This window comes from Motacilla alba, chromosome 5 (assembly GCF_015832195.1).
Source record: "Motacilla alba alba isolate MOTALB_02 chromosome 5, Motacilla_alba_V1.0_pri, whole genome shotgun sequence".
NCBI classification, from domain to species: Eukaryota; Metazoa; Chordata; class Aves; order Passeriformes; family Motacillidae; genus Motacilla; species Motacilla alba.
This window is the reverse complement of record NC_052020.1, coordinates 25503044-25525317: the sequence shown is the minus strand read 5'-3', so window position 1 is coordinate 25525317 and position 22274 is coordinate 25503044. Positions and strand designations below refer to the sequence as shown.

At 42.6% G+C, this 22274-nt stretch overlaps 2 protein-coding genes across 6 annotated transcripts in view; both read right to left on the bottom strand.

Annotated features, from left to right (window-relative positions):
- Window positions 1–14296, bottom strand: part of LOC119702015 (acyl-coenzyme A thioesterase 1-like) — a 57489-nt gene extending 43193 nt beyond the window's left edge. For 4 of the 5 annotated variants that reach the window (XM_038139401.1, XM_038139400.1, XM_038139398.1 and 1 more), the window contains exons 1-3: window positions 12894–14115; window positions 11354–11556; window positions 9718–10309 (exon numbers count right to left, since the gene is read on the bottom strand). In XM_038139401.1, the coding sequence (XP_037995329.1) occupies window positions 9718–10309; window positions 11354–11556; window positions 12894–13347 (1249 nt within the window). In that variant the 5' untranslated portion in view covers window positions 13348–14115. Of the gene's footprint in view, window positions 1–9717; window positions 10310–11353; window positions 11557–12893; window positions 14116–14221 lie in introns of those variants that run through there. The other variant, XM_038139396.1, reaches the window with a different exon arrangement.
- A 615-nt stretch (window positions 14297–14911) lies between these two features.
- On the bottom strand, window positions 14912–22201 carry JMJD7 (jumonji domain containing 7). The gene is made up of 8 exons (XM_038139402.1): window positions 22108–22201; window positions 21427–21580; window positions 20269–20522; window positions 19723–19779; window positions 19217–19312; window positions 16851–16927; window positions 15617–15776; window positions 14912–15072 (listed from the first exon to the last, which is right to left on the bottom strand). The coding sequence occupies exons 1-8, from the start codon at window positions 22172–22174 to the stop codon at window positions 14984–14986; spliced, it is 954 nt and encodes a 317-aa protein (XP_037995330.1). The 5' UTR covers window positions 22175–22201; the 3' UTR covers window positions 14912–14983.
- Window positions 22202–22274: the final 73 nt, after the last annotated feature.

Here is a 22274-nt window from a genome sequence, read left to right as displayed (position 1 = left end):
AGGGTTGCTCCATCTGGTCACATTAAATAAAAAAGCTGTATGTCAAATGGATATGTTGTTCCCTGAACAATACTTCAGCTGTGCAATGACTGCCTACCCACAACTTTGAAATACCTGGGGAAAGGTTAGTGTGGCTGCAATCACATTAAAAAGCAAGCTGGGATCCCCTCTCCTAGTAACACCCTGTTTTTTCCTTATACCCCAACCACATGTGCCTCCATCAGTGTGTACTCCCACAGCACTTTTGAACTGAAGACACAGCATCAAGTCTTGAAGTGCTGGCAATACAAAATGCATGGCAAGGCAGGAGCAGGCACATAGCAAGAACAAACAGGTTTGCAGGCTCTGAGCCAACAAGGCAGCTGCTCTGAGCTCAGATACATTGTTTGGGGGAGCCCACAGACAGCATGCACAGCTAAAAGGTTCCCTCAACACCTTTACCTGGAGACAAACCATCAGTCTTTCCTCTCTACCAAAGCTTCAACCACCATTACACACCCAAATCATATTTCCTTTCAAATCCTTGCTTGCCAAAGGAAACCAAAGCATCCTGCACTCAGTTTCTGATCAGAGTTTCCAGGACATGCTGTATTTTCTTCAGGATATAGCATAACAGAATAAGAGCACCCAACTAGCCACTGAAGGTTATGTTTAACCATACAGTAAACCATGACTCTAGAGTATGGAAAGAGGAAACACAAATCTCTATGCTCACCCAGTATCCATTTCTGTAACACGTTGATCACTTTGGCACCAATTTAATACTTGTAGATGTGTAAAATCCCACTGATAACAATCTGAGGTCCTTCAGGATATGTGCCATTTTTTCTCACAGTAATCTCACGGTCAAAAATCTTGGAGACAATGTTCAGGACTCCACCTAATGAGCTAAAACAAGTCTTTAGAGCAGACAGATATTGCTGAGGAGACCCTAGCTTTCCTCTGACAGGGGTAGAAGACCAGCTTAAGACAGCAGAAGGTATTCCGTTGTCAGAAAACATTTATGAATCCAAACTATGCTCAGGGATTGCTGATGTTTTTAGTACTATGGAAGTAAGTCAAGGATACATTGGAAATCCATAGCTGGCAAGAATATACTCTTTTTCTCTTGCAAACTTAATCCACATACAGCCACATATTAATGAAAGAGGTAATATTTCCCTATAGAAATCCTTGTCATATCAGCATTTGCATCTCCATATTTTTAAAGCCCAATTCCAGACATAACAGATATTTTATTTCATTTTTAGATAGAATCCACCTCTGCAACAAGAGTTTGCGCTGGGTCTGCCATTTCTTCCTCATTTCACAACAAGGATTTAAGAGCTACCAGAGGTATTTATCAAGCCCTTCTGCCCCTGAAGCAAATACAATCTTTAAATCTTTGTAATAATCTCCCCCTGTTGCAGTAATATATCAGGCTCTTCCTTTTCTGATACAGTCTGCTCCCAGAATGGATTCAGGTTGCAGCAGCAGTCCAAACAGTCAGTGGATTAACAGAGGAGTGAAGTCCATATCAGTGCTAAGTGAAGTATGTTGTAGTTTGAAAGTCTACTAATCAGACAAAAGCCTGAGATCTGATAATTAATAAATATCCTTTCAACACACCTCATCACAATGATCTGATCACCTGTATTACAAGAGATATGGAACTCATTTTGCAAAGTTTGTCAAGAATAAGAACTCAACATAAGGCTGGAATTCTTCTAAAGACAAGAGAAAAGAAAGAAAAGCAGAATTCAGGAAACCTAATGGAGGAAAACAAACTAAAATAGGAGGAGAATAAAACAAAGGACCAGGAAGCAATAAACTGCAAAAGTTCAGACCTCTGGTAGCCTGGGGGCAACTACAGAAGAGAATTTTGGTTTGATCTGTGGCTCTTGCCTGAAAGTGGAAGTAGGTACCTGCCTACTGTGCCTGCTGTTTCTATGGTACTGGCAGAAGACAGAGCTGAGGGTGATGCAGAATTGCCAGCCAAGCAAACAGCATCATGACATCTAGGCTCATCAAAGTATCCCCCATTTCAGAGAAACATTTTTTAGATGATTATTGGCTTTTCAGGAAACAGAGCTTTTTTTTTTTCCTTCTGTTTTCAGAAGAGAAGTCTGTTTGGAGGCACTCAACCACATACTATCACTTTCCGAGGCATGAAAATATTAAAAACATCCTTAAATATGCTTTCAGTTTTTTACACCTCTTCAATGAAAACCTAAAACCCTTCAAGAAAAATCTTGCAAAGATAAAAGTATTCCTGACTGTCTCCACATGGAATCTCACACTGTGGAACTGGGGACTGCAGCAAGGAGAAACCATCCTTACCATCCACAAACACTCATCTGCTCCCAGAAGAGCTGTATTTCATACACTAAGTAACATTCTATCTAGAGTCTCCTTGACTCTGGGATCTGTACATGTGGTGACCCTCAGAAAAATCACTCTCTGTTTTTCAGGCGTAGCAGGAGGCTCTGTCCTCCAGGAACACCACCTCATGAGGAGAATTCTGCACTGTTCTACAGACAGAATAGCACGAAAGCAGCTGAGATATGCACAGGCACTGCTCAAGTAACAACCATATGTACACTGATTCACCCTGAACAGCCTGCTCCGAGGTCACAAAAGAAACGTGTTTTACTACATGAGTGCTACATGAAATGACCTTGTTGCCAAACCTGGCTAAGAGCTGGAAGACCTGCAGAGTGTACACAGAATTTATGAGACTAACCTCTGGATTCCTTCCAGAGCCCAGGAAATTGCATTCCTTTGAGATCTGGACTGATGTTCATTGATAATGCAAAATTATGTTCTTCTGGAGGGAGAAGAAAAGCAAAGCAAAAGCACTGGAAAGCCAAATAGCTTTATGTGGAGAACTGAGAGGAATGAAGAAGGATAACAACAGTCTTAAAAAATTCTACTCTCCTCTCAACCCAGCTGAAGGGAGAACCTGCACATGCAAAGTATTGGGAGCAATTACTTAAAAAGTCAAAGCTATCTTTCTTAAATGTGTGATTTGAAAGGTAGAGTGGTACTACTGTCCTCAGCCAGTCATCATCCTCTGTGTGGTGCCTGTTATAAGGCTAATAAGGCAGACAGAAATGATGAAAATATCAGAAAGCAAATGGAACTAGCGGCAAATGAAAGAAAGACAGCTGTGGCCTGAGTATGACTGAACTCTCACTGCATGGTAACTATTAGGCACCAGCATTCTCTCAGGCCATGTAAGGAGATGAAGGGGTTTGGCTTTTTCCAAGCAGTTCCTTTGCTAGTGGACAGTGATTTTTAGGCTATACAAAACATACCTTAGTAGCCAGAGACAACTGGGGGAAAAAAAAAAAAAAGTTATGTTTATATCTGGTCTTCCTCCCTCCTCTATTGGGCACAGTATTCCAGATGAATCAAGGCAGACACACACAAGGCACAGCTTAAGCCATATATCCTAAGGAAGTTAATTACCAAATTACTAACTTTGCTTTATATTATGTGAAAGGTAACTCTTGGTAAAATAAAGCTCTCATCTCACAACAAAAACAACAAGATTTCAAAACCTATTGGTCTAATGTGGAATAAAACCTAAGCCTTTTTCCTGAACCCATCATAAGCACTAATGTACCAATAAACAATAACCTGCTGACCAGAACACAAATCTGGGAAATGGGAGAACCTTCTCAGGCAAAGCCAAGACATGAGTTTCAACCTTCTAAACCCCATGGAGAACCCCAGCTTTAACGTTAATGGTTATTTCAAGGAGACTTTTACCACCAGTCCTTAAGAGGATAAAACAGAGTTACACAACTAAATGCTAATCTTCTCCCCAGTGGGAGAAAACCTATTTCTTACCTCAGAACTCTCCAGCAATTATAAAACAAAAAACTACATTATTTGCAAGTCTGATGAGTGACTGGAAAATCTGAATGGAATCAATCAGAGATAAAATAAATAAAATTTGTTCCTCTGTTTCTACATTGACCTCAACGTGAGAGAACTTGAGAAAATTTCTGTAGCCTGTCACTAGAGCTTCAGTAATGGAAAGCATTTATTACCTCTCCATAAAAGCATTCATTCTCAATGTCCCAAGACAGTAAGTGTACTAATAATGATTGATTGTAAAACCTCTTAGTTCAGAAAGCAAACAAAACACGGGTTTCAGTAACTTGTTTGTTAGTAGAGCGTGTGTCCTGTGTTAGGATTCACCCTGTAGCTGAGTAATGGGCATTGTGCAGAGCCCTGGAATCCCGGAGCAGGCAGAGTTCACTGTATGCTCTGAGTTCTCTGGCACTGCACAGTGAAACCATCTGGTTTGTGGACTTGAGCCATGGTACTCTCACTTGTACATGTCTGTCTTCTGCCAGAAGGAGATTTCTGCTGGAGAACCTACATTCTACTGGGGAAAAAAGAATAAAATAAAGAAAAAAGGGGATAAAAAAAACCCCCAAGTTATTACAAAACAGATTTTTTAAATCATATAATATCTCTTCTTGGAAGTGACCCATAGTCTTTTGGTTTTCTTTTGCTTTTCACTCCCCATTCCTCACCTCCTTTCCAACAGACATTTATATATGCCCACACACTCACATACTTCCCTTTATGAGGGGGAGCAATTTAAGAATTGATACTCCTTGAATGCACACTTTATCTTTCTTTTCTTTGTATGCATAATTTATACCTCTATTTTGGTTAATTTTTGATTTGTCTAGCTGGGTTACAATTTTGATTTTGGGTGCCCTGGAATTGGAATGGCATGGTTCATGGTCAGTGGGACAAAAGCAAAACTGTTGAAGATAGAGATAAAAAAGAAAGCAGACATTATATCCTCAGGTGAGGGAAGACAACCATAGAAAGAACAAGATTCCCCAGAAGGCTTGAAAGAGCAGATTTGCCCCTGCTGATCAAATGGAGCCTAGGAGGTCTCAGCTCTACTCTAGCTCACTCTAGGGAGTCGTATGCAGACTGCCATGGAAGCAGTAGGTGCTGAGCTGTTTAGTGATTCAATGATATTTCCACCAAAAAGTACAGAGCACTGACCTCCTTTTCTTCCTCGACAACAGTAGTGATGTCATTAGGTATCAAAGTAGTTTTCCTGTGTCAAGATGACATATCTCTGATATGAAATAACCCAGGGATGGGAGAAGGGCTGGAGTCAGAGCACTGAGCAGCCAAAAATAATCCATTTTGAGTTAGTGCTGGATGTTTGAAGGTGTCAGAGTGACACTGTCCAGGGACAGACTCGTATAGATGGCACAGGATTATTGATTCAAAACTACCTTGCTGAATTCATAGCATATTAAAATGACAGCAGGGCATTTGAACTTCCTCTTCTAGATGAAAGCAGAGATATGCATATGCTCTGGTCCTATCCAGGACATTTCCTATGAACAATCTATCTGATTGTCAGCTGATCTCTTATCTGACATCCTATTTCACAATTTTCTCTCGACTGTCAAATACCTCACTCCTTCAGCACTGCATGAGCCACCAAGCAGTCACTTCACTGGATGCAGAAATGGATTCACAATTTACAATCAGCTGGACTAGTTGTTACAGACATAACTAAAAACTGTACTAGTTTCTTACTTATTCTTGGCACAGTATGGCTCACCCCTGCTTCTCCTGATTACCCCACACATGTTCCTGCTGTTTCCTTCTTTGATCCAGCAGAACATTATAATCTTCTTTTGGTTCTGTTTTGTTTTCCACAGGATTACCTCTTAGATCACTAACAAGAAAAAAAAGGCATGACTGCCCCTCTGTGCAGCAAGAGTTTTTAAGTACTCTTAAGGAAGTCAAAAAAACATAAAACCACACCTTTTACTGAAGTGATTTTAATGTAAACATAAATTCCCAGTCTAAACACAAAATGTTGAAAGTTCAGCAGCTTAAGTAATTGAAAAGATACAATCCTAAACAAATAGAAGATAACTAATTCAATTATTTTTCTCTAAGTGCTATCCAGAGTCAGGATACAAACATTCTTAGGTTTTACATAAATTTTGCACAGACAACTTTTTAAGACCCAGCATTTCTAATTTTTGTCCTCAACAATGAAAAATAGCAGGGATATTTTGGTCTAAATGCTGCAAGGAGCACTAGTTCATTGGAAATATTAATCTTTCTTCTCCCCAAACTTAAACAAAGCATCACTTTCTCTGTGCTTAATACTACATTTGGATCAGATTCCATTTCTGAATAATATGTACATAGCACTAAAAAGTGCAGAATAGTGATTTTTTTAATGAAATGATAGAATTACAAATTTTTAGCAAAATATTTCTATAGAAAAAAATTTTACTATTTATATTTTCTCATTAAACACTGGTCTTATCCCTCAGCTTGATAACAAATGATCTGACAATGTATTAAAGAACTGACTAAGCTTTGAATTAAAAAAAAAACCCTAAATCTTTAGACTTTCAAATACACACAGGGAACAGAAAGCAGAAATGGAGAAAAGTGACTCCTAAATTACACCACACAACATATATTCTCATCTTTCACTTCATTCCTCTTCTGGGGCCATAAAACAATCTCACTTGCAGAAGCCCCCCAGAGACACTACTTCACCTGAAGAAGCTCCTAGGCTCAGAGAAGCACACTGGCATTGAAATCCCTTCACTCGGTATAATCCTTATTAAAATTCCACAGAAGCCTCAAACACCCACTAATTCTGCAGAGGCAGCCACTTTCCCAAAGACGTTTTACCTCCTCTGCACCTGTGGTTCACTTTTTGCTAATAAAGGTCTTTTGACTACTTTCATTCTGCGGTTTCCTTCAAGTTATACTGTATATGTATCAAAATGCTTCAGGGTCAGTTTTCAATGCAAAGATGGAAGTTTTAAGAATGTATTGGGCAAATCAGCACTCTCCATTGTTGTCTGATTCCATGGTATCTAGGGAAATCATCCTGCCCTAAAAAAGCATTACAAGACATACTGCTCCCTTATAGTAAATTTGTTCATAGCAGCTTACATGTGAGGATATTCTCAGTTCTTAAGAGGCTTGTCACAAGCTTTCTTATTCTCAAAATAGAAATGTAGTGCAGAGCTAAACAGTGGGTGACTAAGAATAAAGACAAGATCTTTCAGTTCAAGCTAGTCCTTTGATACTCTATTTTATCTGAAGCACTTTTCAATTAAGTAGATTACAAGAACCGACTTTCCCACCCAATTTTTATTAGATTTATCAGTTGTGCTTGGCAGAAGATCTCTTGCAGCTAAAGGTCTATTATCTTTAATTAAATAATAACTTTCACATCATTCTTGAATAATATTGTCTGTATTCAGCAGGCCTGGAGAGACTATATAAAGCACTCTAACTCAACAGCCTGCAATTAGTAGAATATTGTCTTGAAAAAAACCTGTGATCTTAGCCCTACTGGTCTAAATCATCTCTTCAGCAGAAGAAACATTAAGTAGTCAAAGACTAGGTAAAATGCTGAAGAACATGCTCAAGAACAAGCAGAAGTGGTTTACAGAAATTAAGCCATTTCCAGTTATTTTGTGTTAGTCTGACATCAGTTTCCAGTGTCTTTTCCCTGAAGATAAGCTTCCAATTTAATTTTAAGAGTATTCCCAGTGCAACTGAGTTGCCTCGAATATTTTCCTGTACGTGGCACAGAGCTGCTCAGCTACATCAGCTTTTTCAGTCTTTCTTGTCAGGTGCCATACAAGTGATAAAGGGCTTTTAAGTGGGTAGCAAAGCTTTCATTCCAGAACAACAAAAGTAAGAGGTCCTATGTGCTGTTGTCATCAATGGAGTCACCAGTCAGCTCCCTTCACCCTCTATTTTGAACACTGTTTTCCATGAACCTGACGGCCAAATGTGACAACATTACTGGATGAAAGCATCACTGGCCACACTGTTGATTTATTGAAGGAAAGCATTTTAATTTGTAATGGTTGTTTCCTATAGATAACGTATTTTCTCAGAAGGCCACAATTTTGCAAGTTAAGTAGATCTGTAAACTGCCCATTGAAGGCTGGGAAAGCTCGGTTTCCCCTCAGAAGGGATTAAAACAGATGTGAGTTATCCCACAGGCTGGAAATCAACACACTGCTTTGTATAAACCCCACTGTGTTCAGTAAAAATAAAAGAATATAGTTACTCATACCACAGAGAAACTCACAGCCTAAGGCCCTGAGTCTGAGGAAAACATAGATCAGCAGCCCAGGGTTTTTTGAATGTTTCAATAAAACAGGAAAATGAGGGAAAAGAAAATGTCCCTTACTCAGATGGAACTGCTTAAATGTGTTTGACTTTCCTTGTTGTTAGATGTTACTCTGCTGCCAGGTCCTACACACTCACTAAACATCTGGAACAACCACAGTCCATGCAGGACATAGGCACACAAGGGACAAACAGAAACCAAGTAAGAGGCAACAGCATAAAACTTGATGGATGACCAGTATGGGTCAGCAGGAGAGAGATGTCCCCACTCTAACTTCTCACACCTTCAGCTACGTGGTACCCATCTACCAGTCTGAGGAATAGGGGGTTCAGGAAAACCAGAAGTACCCAAAGGGACAGTCTGTACTGAATACATTGTATGAGAGAGGCCCCACCCCTCCGAGGCCCAATGTGCTCATTTGGAGCGACCATTGCCTCCCCTGAAGCAAGAAAACTAAGGGCATGGTTCCTCCCTCAGCAGGATCCAGGCTCCTGCAGGGCTTTTGTCTCAGCAGGAACTGGAAACCAGGGACTACACGGTCAAAGGCAAGATTTTTCTACCTCAATGCAATGCAGAGATTTCCAGCTCCTGCTTGCTTATGCTGTCAGGGTGTGAGTCTTGACTGCTCCAGGAGGGAGAATCTGCTCCACTGATGCCATTTGGTATGTAGCTGCTGTCAGCCACTATCCCACAAAAGCACAAGGTAGATTACAGCCCTCCCTTGGCAGGTTTGGACACTGGTAAAGGGTACGAAAATGCACATTCTTCCCAGAAGGTGAGGTCAGTCCTCTCTTGATGAGTGGCATTTCTTAGATTGTTCCTTAATGTATTGGCAGGTGCACAGATGGTTGAAGGCTTCCTTCAGATAATCTCAAGCAATCTGTGCACACACAGATACACTGCACATTGCACTCACTGAGTAGTGCAACAAAAACTTTACCCTAATATGGAACTTATATGGAGTCAGCAGGAGATACAACCAGGGTAACTTGGGTAAGATTCACTTCTGGGTTTTGAGGTACCAGGAAAAAATTGTTTTCACTGCACTTCAGATTAAGCCAGAAGAGTGCCTCTTCCCTTAGCTGAGATCAGAAATACCGCAACCTTTTTACTAGGAAACGGGAGAAAACAATATACCAGGAGGAAAGATGAGTGTACTAATGTGTTTTCCAACAAAAGCGCTGTTTATATCTAGGTTAGTTAAAGGTGCAAGACTAAACCATTCAATGGATAACTCCTCCTGTGAGAGTATTTCCTCTTATGAAAGGAGATGGTTGCAGATTGAGAGCAAAGATAGCTCAGCACAAATGTGATTTAGATGATGGGATGCTGGGTTGTTTTTAGACTACAGCACAGATGGTGCCAATCTACTGTGAAGCTGGGGTCAGAAGTCAACTGAAATTCAACTAAAAAATGGGAAATTATTTGGGGAATGAAAATAAACAACTATGCAACAGTGGGGTTTAGAGGAGGGACACTTCTGGTGAGTTTCCAAGATCCAGTGAGTGCTGAAATACCATCCCTGGCCAGCATCTATGACAGCTTCCACTACAGCTTACTCTTAGGGATGTCCGAGTCCATCAAATGTCGCCAGAAAAAGGCCTGTATCCTGCGCCACGCATCTTCTTGGGCTTTAGCATGCTCTCTCCACTGCCCTCCCCAATGCACCAACATCCCAAGCACTCTGTGGATTGAAATTTTGCACAGAGGCAAGTACGGTGGCTCCAAGAGGTGCCCTGCTCCAGAGTAGGAGTAAAACTCCACTTCCCGGCCGTGCTGCTGAAGGCGCTGAACAGCATCCCGGCAATAGAGGTCACTTTTCCAGTTCATGTCATCCAGTCCAGACAGGAAGAGGAACTTGGCTAAGGACCTCTCCACAGGAATGCGACAATCCCAAGTTGCTGGGTCCATGTGATCATCTAAGACATCTGAAAAATCTACTGTTCCAGACTCATCACTGATCTTCATCCTACCCAAGTCATATGGGTGGACAGGAATAGTGAAGCCATCCCCCTTCAGGGGAATGAAGGAATTAAAACTACTTCCAGATATGCTGACAGCTGCCTTGATGCCAGGTAAAAATGTGGCTATGGAAAGGGCTAGATCACCTCCTTTAGACAAGCCCAGAACACCAATGCCAGTATCTTTCACCTGAAACAGAATTATGAACAGTAATATTAACTACTCTTTATTTCCTGAGCTGACATAACCTCTCCAGTTCTGCTTTCTCACTCACCCAACTGTGACCACTCATATTTTGCCCCTTCTCTCTCTCTGTTCAGGTTATATTACTCCTTCATCTATCCCTCTGCTGAGCCTCCAAAAGAGTGACTATGAATTCTACAGCTCCTCAACATTTCTCCTCCTGTAACAAATTTGCTTCCTGGTGATCTGCATAGACAAAGCATCCTTGCTCTCTCCACATCCCAGCTCAGCCTGCTCTCAGTACCAGTGTCTTTTACTGCTCCTCTCTCCAACCAACTTTTTCCTGGGTTTACTTGCATTGAATTTCTTCATTGCAGTTTCTTCTCTCCTACAGCTGACCTGTTACCTTCTGTTTTGTCCTGGAAGACATAATGCTCATTACACCTGAGGCTAAGTGAGCCCAACAGCTGTTTAAATCAACTTATTTCTACTGAATGCCCTTCACACTGAATTCTAGATGTTTCAGAGCTCTCTAAGGAACAAGACAAAGAAGCAAGGCTGCATTCTGCTCTCACACTGCCTACAATCCTGGTGTCCATGTGATAAAAAGTAAATAACTTTGCAAAACAAATACACATTAAGTAGCATTGCATTAAAAATTTAAATGCTACTTGATTTCTCTTGGTCACTTTTGGGTTAAGTATGATGATACATTGCCATAAAAATGTCTTTCTTGTCCCACACACTTGTTCAAATACAGACTCAGCTTCTTAAGATATGTCACACTTCCAGTGCTATAACTGTAAAGGATTCTGTTGTTAGAGTGTTTTATCACTGTCCTGCAAAATTTACTCAGAATCAAAGGCCTGCAATATCTCAGAAACAGTAAAAAATCCAATAGATTTTTTTTTTCCCTTCTAAAATCTTAAGAGATGCAAAACTAGTACAAAATTACTGTTTCCTGCTTAAGCAATTTAATACTTCTAGTCTAGGAACCAATTATCAAACTGGAAAATAGTTTCAGGAACAGCACCATAACTCGTCTCTTACCTGCTGCTGCTTACGCAAAAAGTTCACAGCCTCCTCAAAATAGCTCAGTTCAAGGATGTCTGGCATAGCAGGGATATCTTCAAAGGACATGTACGCAAGAGCCAGAGTCACAAAGCCTCTGCTAGCCAGGAGACTTGCTCTGTATTCAATAAGACCTCCTCCAGATCCATACAAATCAATAAGTCCAGGGAATGGGCCAGGTCCTGCAACAAAAGGAGGGTATATACATAACCAAAAGAAAAATTCCTCGGGGTGTCCTTTTGTGGTGCCTCCTCAGCACACATCAGGACAGTAGATATCAGAAGAAAATCATCCTCTGAAGCTTTCCATGGTGGGTATCATTCTCAAGAACATACAAAATGACTGTAAGGACATGAAATTTCACATTTCTTTTCTCTCTTAGGAACTCATTATAGGAAGTTCACATGTTGGACATCTTTCTCTCATCCTGAATTTCAGCTGGCATTGGCCTACAAGTCCTCAGGCCACTGAAGATCAATGAAGAAACAGTATTACTGCAGGAGTGGCTCTTCCTTAGGCACTATGCTAGCAGGCATGCCATGAAGGGAATACTTGGGTAATGAAATACTCAGGTTATGAAATAGTCACAAATGCCAGAACTGACCTGTGCCAATTCAGGCTTCAGTAATACCTGAGTAACTACCCCTGAGCTCCTCAGTTCTCCTGCAGCAATCGGACCTTCCTCTCCTGATGCCGGTCTGCCCATTCTCACGGCAAGATTTCCCTTACAAGATGTGGTGCTGCTGCAGCTTCAAGGGATTGTTTGTTAATTACAGAGCAAGACAGCCATGTTTAAGTGCCATTCAAGGAACAGAAGTACTTCAGGCTTAAAGCAGCTTTGCACAGGATCCGTTCTCAGCAGTCTGTGTACAGAGTTGTAAAATATAGCACCTGTTTAATTAAAGACCTTGCTTTTCCCATTTGTCTCCCATCTCCTTAAGTATCCCAGGCAGTCCAGCTGCCCAGTCAGGAGGAGACTTCTTTCTTTGGCTTTTCCTTAGCTAAATAGAGACACAGAGAAACAGGTTCAGAACCTGCAGGAAGATCTGTAGGAGCTGCTGAGGGCATGGTTCTTCAGCCTAGGCTGGCTGCAGCCTGAGTCCAGTGCTCCCACCATGCCTTGTCATTCTTCACCCCACAGCCAGAGCTGTCACGCATCACAGCTCTGCCAAGGACCGGGGACTCTTTGTCCTGTCAGCTAAACAGAAAAGCTAAGAAATAAACACACTGTTTGACAAAACTCTCACTGCAAGAGAGGTCAAGACACTCAACTAGAACAACCAGGAGATGCCTTATGTTACCACTGCTGCCCTCCCTGCACCACCATACCCCTGCCCCGCCTGGGCAACACCTGCTCCTCTTTGCCCTGCTGTGGTGATCCAGGTACCTACGCCAGGCACAGGCTGAGGGAAGTGTTAGCTGAGGCTTTGCTCTGGGTTGCTGAGTGCATTCAGGGACCACGGGGAATAATACGTGGTGTCAGACACACCTGGAAAAACAGAATGGAATTAAAACTCACCAGGAGGGAGGAAGAGGGTTGCTCTGAGACGACCTTCTCTGACTGAAATCCTCTTCACCCCCTCACCTAAAAACCATCGTTCATTGGTGCATTTTCCCAGCAAGCGGCTCGTGTCCCCATGGCCCTCATACACTTCCAAGTCCACACAGAAAGGGGTCAGGACGTTCCTCTTTGCCAGCCGCTTATGGGGCGTTTTGGACCGCAGAGCCCAGAGCAGCCCCATCGGCTCCACTCCCAAATAGCTGCCCCCCAGCGCTGGGGAGCGGCTGAGGTCCAGCTCCCCGCTGCTCCCAGCCCTGTAGAGAGCGTGGGATTGGAAAAGCTCCCCGCTCTCGTCCACCAGGCTGGCTCGGAGGGTGACCGCCTGCTGCGGCTGCAGACCGGCCACACGGATCTGCACGGGGTCATCGAACAGGCACCTGGGGGAAGGCAGGACGGACACCCGCGCCGCCATCCCGGCTCGGCTGCACGGAGAGCTGCGGCCCTTCCTGGGGCGAGGCACCGACCGCCTGAACTGCGTGAGACACAAGCCTCAGCAACCCGTCCCTTCTCGGGATTAAAATCTCTGCTCAAAGTCCAGGAGGAGTCATCGTGAGCACTTCCTTCAGCCGGCCGGCACGGGCTGATGGGAGCCGTAGTTCAGAGCACGCCTCCCTCCAGACTCTCCGGCTCGGGCGGCGCGGTGACACGGCCACTTGCAAGGGCACAAGCTGTCGCTTGTTCTTGGCGAGTGCTTTTACTTTTGATTACAGAGAGAGACTAAATTAAAAACCCCAAAGCAGCAAAAATAGGTATGCAAATTGCCGCGCCCCCCAGCTGCAGGAAATCCCAGATTTGGAAGGCTTGGGAGCCTTTGCCAGGGCACAGTAAACACAGACAAACTGCAAAGCCTAAGCAGCGTGACATCTTGATCTCACCACGAAACAAAGCCTGCTCTTGAACCCTCTTGAGCTTTCTGCAATTTTTGGACAAGCACCACAAGTGAAAATGAAACTTTATGCTATGTTTCTTTTAAAAACTAAAAGAAACAAAAACAAACAATTACTATTTTTTTTTCCTTCCCAATAATTAATTTCCCCCATATTGATACTGTTTCTAAGGAACTGTTTGAAGATTTTACAATAAACACCAGCTTTTGGTTTTCATAAAACAACAATACTACATTTTTGCAATGTCTGTGTATTTAAAAGCCTTCTTGTCCTACCCTAGGGGTCTCAGACACGTGAGTGGGAATTGTGGCTGTTTGAACTTGCCTGACTATGCACTAAGCAATAATTAATAGCAAAGGAATGAAACTATCAGTGAGCTTACAAACTGCAGAATGATACCTCAGACCACAGATGATATGCAGGCTGACTGCAGATCTGGCAGAACAACTCTAAAATCATCCCTCAGGATGCAAGAGACTGCAGTTATGTTTAAATACAACAGTGAAAACAAGTAAAAAAAACAGCAGTAAAATCACATAGCTTTTTATTGGAAAATACCCAACACTGACTTTTGCATGTTCTCTTAGACGTCCTTCAGCCATTGTTTACTTTGGAAAAAAAAAGTAAATTATTAAAGAAATAAGCTTTAAACTGACCTATTTGTTGCAGAAATTGTAGTTTCTCACCAGCAAAACACCACAGCCACTGAACTTAAAGAATTACAACAGGACAGACTTTTGCCTTAAGCAGAATGCATACACTGGACTGCTGCAGCCTGATGCATAGAGCAGATCCTTCCTTGTCCACTTGGGTTGCAATGAAAACAATCTGTAGATCTGAACAAATAGTCAGGGCTTCCACTTTGGGATTTTCAAAACCTGGATTGTCTCCCTTCACATTCTATTTTGCTCACCATCACCAAGGCAACATGCAAAGGCCTAAAAATCCTATTATCAAAGTTCTACTTACAAGCCAAAAAATCTGGCCAATTGGTCTGGACTCTGAAATCAAGAAAAATAGCCATGATGTGTTCAGCAGATTGCTGACCATAATTTAATGTTCAGTTCTTTCTGGGGGACTCACGATTGTACTTCAGTCACAGATGCTGATGATTGCATCACATCAGAAACAGACATCACAGGCTCAAGTCTCCCACCTTTGCTATAGCATTTTCACAGCTTTTGTGAGACAATCTAGTAGTTGATAATAGCTGTACTTGATGTCATATTCCATGTCATACCAATAATTCACTGAGGAGACAAGAAAAAGGAAAAACATGTTAAGGCTAGAACGTAATGATTTACAAAAATCTCTTCCTCAAACCTTGCAAAACTTGCACAACAATAATACCTTGCACCATCCCCAGCCCTCCACATGTACCAAATGAGCACTGATCAAAACTCTGGAATTCACTTGGGGAGAGAGGAAAAAAAAGAGATAGAGAGATGATGATAAATCCTACAAAGAAAGTGATGACAAGAGTTTTGGTAAGTGCAGGGGAACAATAACACAAACACAACCTTATTAGCAAGGTAAGAGACTGGGTAAGAACAGATTTCGGTTCATAAGAAAACAGAGTATCTTCCATGTTATGTCAACAAAGCTATGAATTATAACAAAAACAGGCTGCAAGGACACTGCCTCATGGGATCTGTCAAGATTGTTATTCCCTCCTGCAGAGAGGCAGACAACCTTAAAGGAACTTTTGCTCCCACTGGTGCTTTGAACTGTGGGATATCTACCTGCACACCCACCACAGTTCAAAAATGGATGTGGAAATACTGTCTATTTTACCTGCAATACAGCCATGTGATTGCTGAACATGATGGAACCAGAGAGAAGGCAGATATAACATCTCACCAGCTTTCACTGTACACTGCAAAGGCTTTGCCTGAGCATACTCTGGGTACAGTTCCAGATCAGGGTTCAAGGGGTCCAGAGGGATCCAGGGCACCTAAAGGCAAAAGAGTGTGTATATGGTACTGACCCTGGCAAAAAATTCCAGCAAGCTTCCAGAAAAACAACTGATAATCAAACTCACTAGGTTACAAAACATGTACTTTGTCTAGCAAAACATGTACAGCTACACAGCTTTCCACATTCAACTGGGAATAGGTCAAGGATGCAAAGATGTGCCTCATTCTGTGATGCATTTCTAATTAGAGAAAAGGCAATAAATGTCATCCATGAAACTGCAGTCCCGTGGCATACCTTCAAATTACCTTCAGCCCCTTAAGTTGCTTGTTCCTCCTACATTCAGTACTTAAATACTTTATCTGCAGCACTTTTGTTAGAAATTCCTTTCTTCTTCTTAGGCCGCTCTGGTGTAATTTTTACTCCCAGCAGCTGAAACATCCCTCCTTTCTGGGAACTCCCTCTTGCCTGCATTAATTCTTTCTCTGCCCTACAGAATTATAAACCTCAGCATTCCAACCTTGCTGCATTACAGGAATGAGATTCCACGAGCACCACTCTGGAAACTGAAAACAAGCCCCAGTTCAAGTTCTGTTGTAACATTACTCACACTATGCAGAGGAAAAAGGCAAGGGACTAAGATTCTACTGAGATTTGTAAAGTGCCTCCAGATCTAAACATTTTAATCAACTAAATATTACTACTACTAAGAAAACACAACTTATTCATTCAGACACCTATGTTCTATTGCACTGGGTGATACTACTGCGGACCTGAGTAGAGGGCCAAAAGAAAGTGAATGTAGAAGGGTCTATTTCAGGCATAATGAAATCAATTCCTTTATTGTCAATGCATTCAAAATTTCTTTAGTGGATCTATTAAAGTCTGGTGCAAAGCAACACTTAATTATATTAATTGTTTCAGGTGTGCAGTAGAAGATTTTTCTGGAAGCTGGGTATCCTTTGCAAATAGTAAAACACAAGCGAAATATCTGGGCATTCTCTTTCCAGTAATGAAGGATTTCTAAATATCAGTCAATATGCTGAGTTTGAGGGCTCAGCATGGCTCCAAACTCTCCCTACTGTATTAGCTGCATTCTCTATAAACTTTTTACCTTCTCTGCAGTCTTCTCATCCACAATTTCAAATGAACCATCTTCTGATACGTGGTAGGTTGCTGGCTGATAGAGCTCTGGAACCAGAGAAAGAATTAAATTACACAATTCAGAGACCCTAAAGGCAGTGCATGTCACACTTTCACCAAGAAAAATTAAGACAAAACCTACTGTACTTACTGTACTCACTATCAACTTACTGTACTCACTATCCTTCTCTTTTTCCATTTCAAATTTTATCCAGTTTTTAATATACTTTTTTTTTTAGTCAGTCTCAATAATACCGATTCTCCTCCAAGCCCATTTGTATCCCAGTCCTATTTTGTTCCAGTAACTGTTTCCTTTCCTTTTCAGAAGGCATAAACCCCTGACTTACACATCATTCTATAGTTGCATGTTTTATCTTAGGTCAGTCTACCAAAGAAGGACTCACAAGAGTTATTAGTGACTTGTGGCCAGCCTTTCATTTCTAATTTTAATTGACAGGGCTCATCAATTATTTCAGATACTGCTGGTTGCTTTTCTTTCACTGCTTCAGCACATGTGGTTTTCTAAGCCCTCCCTTGAGACAGTTTCTCTCCATTAATTAACCTAATGCTCAAAAAGATGGAATTCTGTTTTTACTACACACTATGAAATGTAAGCATTATCTCTGTTCTATGCTTTAACTAACTTGTTTTACAAAGCAGGACTCCTATAACACACATATATTTCATACATTGACATACATACACCACCACCTGTCCAAGAAAGGCTGAGATGGGGTTGTTCAGCCTGGAGAAGACAGGGGCTGGGGAAACCTCGCTGTGGCCTTCCAGTACCTAAAAAGAGCTTATAAGAAAGACAGAGAAGGACTTTTTACCAAGGCCAGGACAAGGGTTAATGGTATCAAACTGAGACAGGGTAGATTTATATTATATATAAGGAAGAATTTTTTAACAATGAGGGTCGTGAGGCACTGGAACAGGTTGCCCAGGGAAGTTGTGGATGCCCTGTCCCTGGAAGTGTTCAAGGTCAGGCCGGATGGAGCTTTAAGTAATTTGGTCTATTGAATGGCAGGGGCATTGACTCAATGATCTTCAAGGCCCCTTCCAACCCAAACCATTCTGTGATTCTATGACTTCAAGGATGTAAACAAAACAAAAAAAGTATAAATAAAATATTGTAGCAGCACACATCTAGCCAAAATTATATCCATCATAGAGCATTCTGCATTCACTTAGTCTGATGGCTTGAAAGCCAAGGAATGGGAAAATTAAGTCTTACGAGGTATAAAGGTAAGCTGTCTGTCTTTTAGATGACACTGTGACAGTAACTACTGCTGTGCACATAGGAAAGCCACATAAAGAAACAGAAAATAGGCAGTGTGAAGCAATGCTGCCACATAAGAATCTCTTTCTTCATTTCTCAGTTTTCAGAGATTCATTTAGTGGCTTGAATATTTCATTAAAATACAAGTAATATTTTAGCTTCCTGGCTTTTTTTCCTAGAGAAAAGCAGGTAGGCAGAATCCAAACCTGTAAAACATCAAAGATGACATGCTACAACACTGACAATATACTTAAATAATTTAAACATTCTAAAGTTGAAGAGACTGCCACGAGTATCACAGAATCAATTAGGTTGGAAAAGACATCAAGAGATGAGATCTGAGATCACCTGAGATCATCAAGGCCAAGCCATGACTGAACACCACCCTGTCAACTAAACCATGGCACTAAGTGCCACATCCAGTCTTGCCTTAATCACCTCCAGGCACATGACTTCACCACTCCCCTGGGCAGTCCATTTCAATATCTAATCACATTTATGAGAAGAAATTCCTCCCAATGTCAAATCTAAACCTCCCCTGGGCACAACTTGAGACCATTACCTCTCCTTCTGTCACTGGTTGCCTGGGAAAAGATCCTGACCCCATCTGGGTACAACCTCCCTTTCAGGAGTTCTAGCGAGTGATAAGTTCCCCCCTGAGTCTCCTTTTCTCCAGGCTAAAAAAACCCAGCTCCCTCAGCTGCTCCTCATAGGAATTACCCTCTGGAACCTTCACCAGCTTTAATGCCCTTCTCTTGCCTCACTTCAGTATCTAAATGTCCTGCTTGAACTGAGTGGCCCAGAACTGGACACAGGACTCAAGATGTGAACCCATGAGCTCATTACTTTACTGGACTGGAAAACCTGTCCTCAGAATAACATTTGTATTACAAACTACCTGTAGCATGAAGTAGAAGAGATTTCTGTTCACACTGGAAAGCATAACACTGCATAAACATCAAAATGTTACCACTGCTTCCTTTTTTCACATCTTTCAGTGTTTTAGTCTGTCCTCCTTCCAACCTTCAGACACATTGCACAGCAAAATGATGTACCATATGGGATGAAGGGACGGTCACTTGGTGGATGCAGTAGAAAATATTTCTCTCCAGAAATTACACAGTACAAGTTCTCATAATGATCTTTATGTACTAAGATTGAGAAAAAAGAAGAGACATAGGGAGAAAGACAGAATATCATAGTTATTTCCTTCTCTGCAGCAGAATCTACAGTAAACTGAAAGTATCAGCTTTCCCTATTATTATCAGACTGCTTCGTCCTCTTGCAGCCAGTAGAAAAGTCACAATATCATGCTGTAGCAAATGCATTCAATGAAGCAAATTGTCATTGCTTTGCCTGACACAATGCCAGGTAGATGCATCCAGAGACACAGCAGCAGGAGGCTGCAGAAGGGCAGAATAAAGAATGCAAAAAAGCATGTTAAAATAGAACTGCCCTGTCAGAATAACCACACCATTCTCCTGAGCCACTAACTCAAAATAAGCCAGCTTAAACTTGCACTGAAATCACAAGAAGATTTACACTGCCATAGGATACGTACAAGACGTCACAGCAGCTGACTCCCCAAGCCAGAAATTCACAGCATCAGGCTTCTTCCCTGTATGGTTAGGAAAAAGAAATATGATGACAACAAAAAATCGTCATTTTTAAAAACATTTCAAATAATTTTCTGCCAAATTCTGTCCTATAACTTCCTTCATAATTATGACAGATTTGATTGCAAATAGCACTCTGTGAACAGCAACCTCCTTCTACACTGCAAACACTAAGCCAAAACATGACTCTAGATCAAAGAAAAGCCACTCAATGTAAAGAACTGTTACATAACCCCTTTTCAGTTGTGAGGGTCCCAATACACAACAGAGATACAATACTGTTTTCAGAGAAATCCAACCCCAAAACTTGTGTTACTCTATGAGGTATTTTACCACTTCTGCTTTCTAAGAGGATGAAACCAAACTGAGCTGTGGCATTCAGAAAGAGAACAAGTATTCACCATGTAGTGAATACTTGCTTTAAATGTGTGTGATTGTTTTAAAGCTCCACGCAAAATATTTACTGAATACGAGAGAAATTGAGTGTTTACCCAGTGCCTCACTCATCCATGGTATGTCAGGCTGCACATCACAGACAAGTTCAGGGAACTCCTCAGTGAGGTTTGAGCACTGCTTCTGCACATAGAATACGTTAGGGGAGGTCACTTTCTTCTCCACAATGTCCAAAAAGTCCATGAAAGGCATTTGGCGCTCCTCTGGCATGACAAAACGGTCCTGAAACACTGCATCTGCATAACCATTTGGTGTCACTGCCACACTCACCACCTTGGGACCTACCACCTCCCTGCAAAACAAATCAAAGGTTTATATCCAGGCCTGCAATTAGCTCATATATTACATACTGGTTATTTTAAAAACATGCTTCAAGGGCAGCAAAAATAAGATGCCTGTCTTTCCATGGATGGCTGTCTCTAGATTAGATTTTCTGCTATCTGGTAAGGACTCTGGCATTCTGCTCCAATTGCTCCCTGCAGTCAAGGCAACTCTAGTTTCTTTTTCCTCTCTGAATTCTCTCCTAACACAACAGTTCACAAGCGATCTCCCTTTTCCTCCATGCAGTGGTCTTCTTTGGCCACTTTTTTCCACCAATCATGCCAGAGCTTGATATTATTGTGGCCATTAAACTCAGCCAAATTCAAGGGTTCACATGTTCAAAAGCAACTGAGCAGGGAGAAGGGGAACAGACAGAAACTGACAGATACACACCCCATGAGTCTAACAGTCCTTAGTTCCATAAGATATTTAGCTTTAAACCTCACAGAATTAGATCTGACCCACAGATACTAGGTCTAACCACAAATCCTCTCTTAAAAGAGAACGTTTCATTAAAATTTCATTGTTAAAATGCTCATCCTTTCGGTTTTGAAGAAAACAAAGTGTGCTCAAGTCACAAACAAGTCAGTCTGTTCTTACAGCATTACAGCCCCACTCCAGCTGTGTGGGTTTCAATAGCCTGAGTCTGTTGGTTGCACACAGCCACAACACCCACCATCCTGACTGCATCGGAACTGGGAGGGCAATGTGTGTGCAAGGAAGACACACCTGACCTTGGGAAGACTGAACACCTTCATTCAGAACCAGGAAGGAATCTGGGCTAAACTTACAAATAAAAGCAAAGATTAACCAAGGGGTTTTTGCTGAGGTCACCCGAAATTCAACAGCGGTCCTGCTCCACAGCTTGCTCATACCTGAGGTACGCTGAGGTCCATTTCTTCAGAGCCGGCCAGTGGCTGATGGCGTTGCGGATTACACAGGGTTTATTCGGACTCACCCACTCTCGATAGAACTCCAGCGGGGACGGAGGCCTATCAAGATAGGGAATGGACTCCGGCCAGCCCAGCTCTGTCCAGGCAAACAATAAACAGTGTTACTCAGTATCCCGGGACAAGCACCTCCTGCCACACACAGGCCTCGCGCGCCTCACCATGCTGACAGCAAGCAGCGCTCCCCACGGATCCAGAATCCCTCTGCTAAAACCCAGAGAGCGTTAGGGCGGTTTCAGAGCCAGATGGATATAAAGGGCCAAAGGGCCCGTGCCACAGGAGGTGCACCTCCCATACAGAGGTAATACCACGGGATGATTTTTTGGAAGCTGGAATAGTGCTTTGTTTTGTTACTTTATACACAGAAAAACAACCATTAAAGGACCGTTTTCTCGAGTTTCGCTCTCTTCTTGCGGCGGCCTTTCTGCTTCATCTTAACCTCGGAACCACTACATGCCGGCAGCACAGCGGGCGCCGCTGATAGCCCCACGCCGCTGCCGCTTGCTGTGGGACCAGCGGCGGCGGCGGGGCCGGCCCAGCACCACTGCCCGCCCCGGGCGGGGTCACCGCGGCCTCCCCCGCCCCGCTCCGCGCTCCGGCGCTCACCGCGGGCCTCCCGCGGGAAGGCGGCCAGGCAGCCCCTCACGGCCCGCAGCGCCGCGCCCTCCGCCATGCACGGCCCGGCCCCGCAGCAGGCGGCCCCGCCCGCCCCCGCCCCCTGCCCGCCCCTTCCCCCGGAAAACGAACCGAACCGCGGGCGCAGATCCCCAGTG

What these genes read in the sequence shown, in the direction of transcription:
- JMJD7 (XM_038139402.1), bottom strand. Translation starts at nt 22,174, where the DNA reads ATGGCGGAGGGCGCGGCGCTGCGGGCCGTGAGGGGCTGCCTGGCCGCC. An exon ending in TGGACCTCAGCGTACCTCAG is followed by an intron (nt 20,523 to 21,426) that starts GTATGAGCAAGC and finishes TTTGTTTTGCAG; the next exon opens with GGAGGTGGTAGGTCCCAAGG. An exon ending in ATGGATGAGTGAGGCACTGG is followed by an intron (nt 19,780 to 20,268) that starts GTAAACACTCAA and finishes CTAACCATACAG; the next exon opens with GGAAGAAGCCTGATGCTGTG.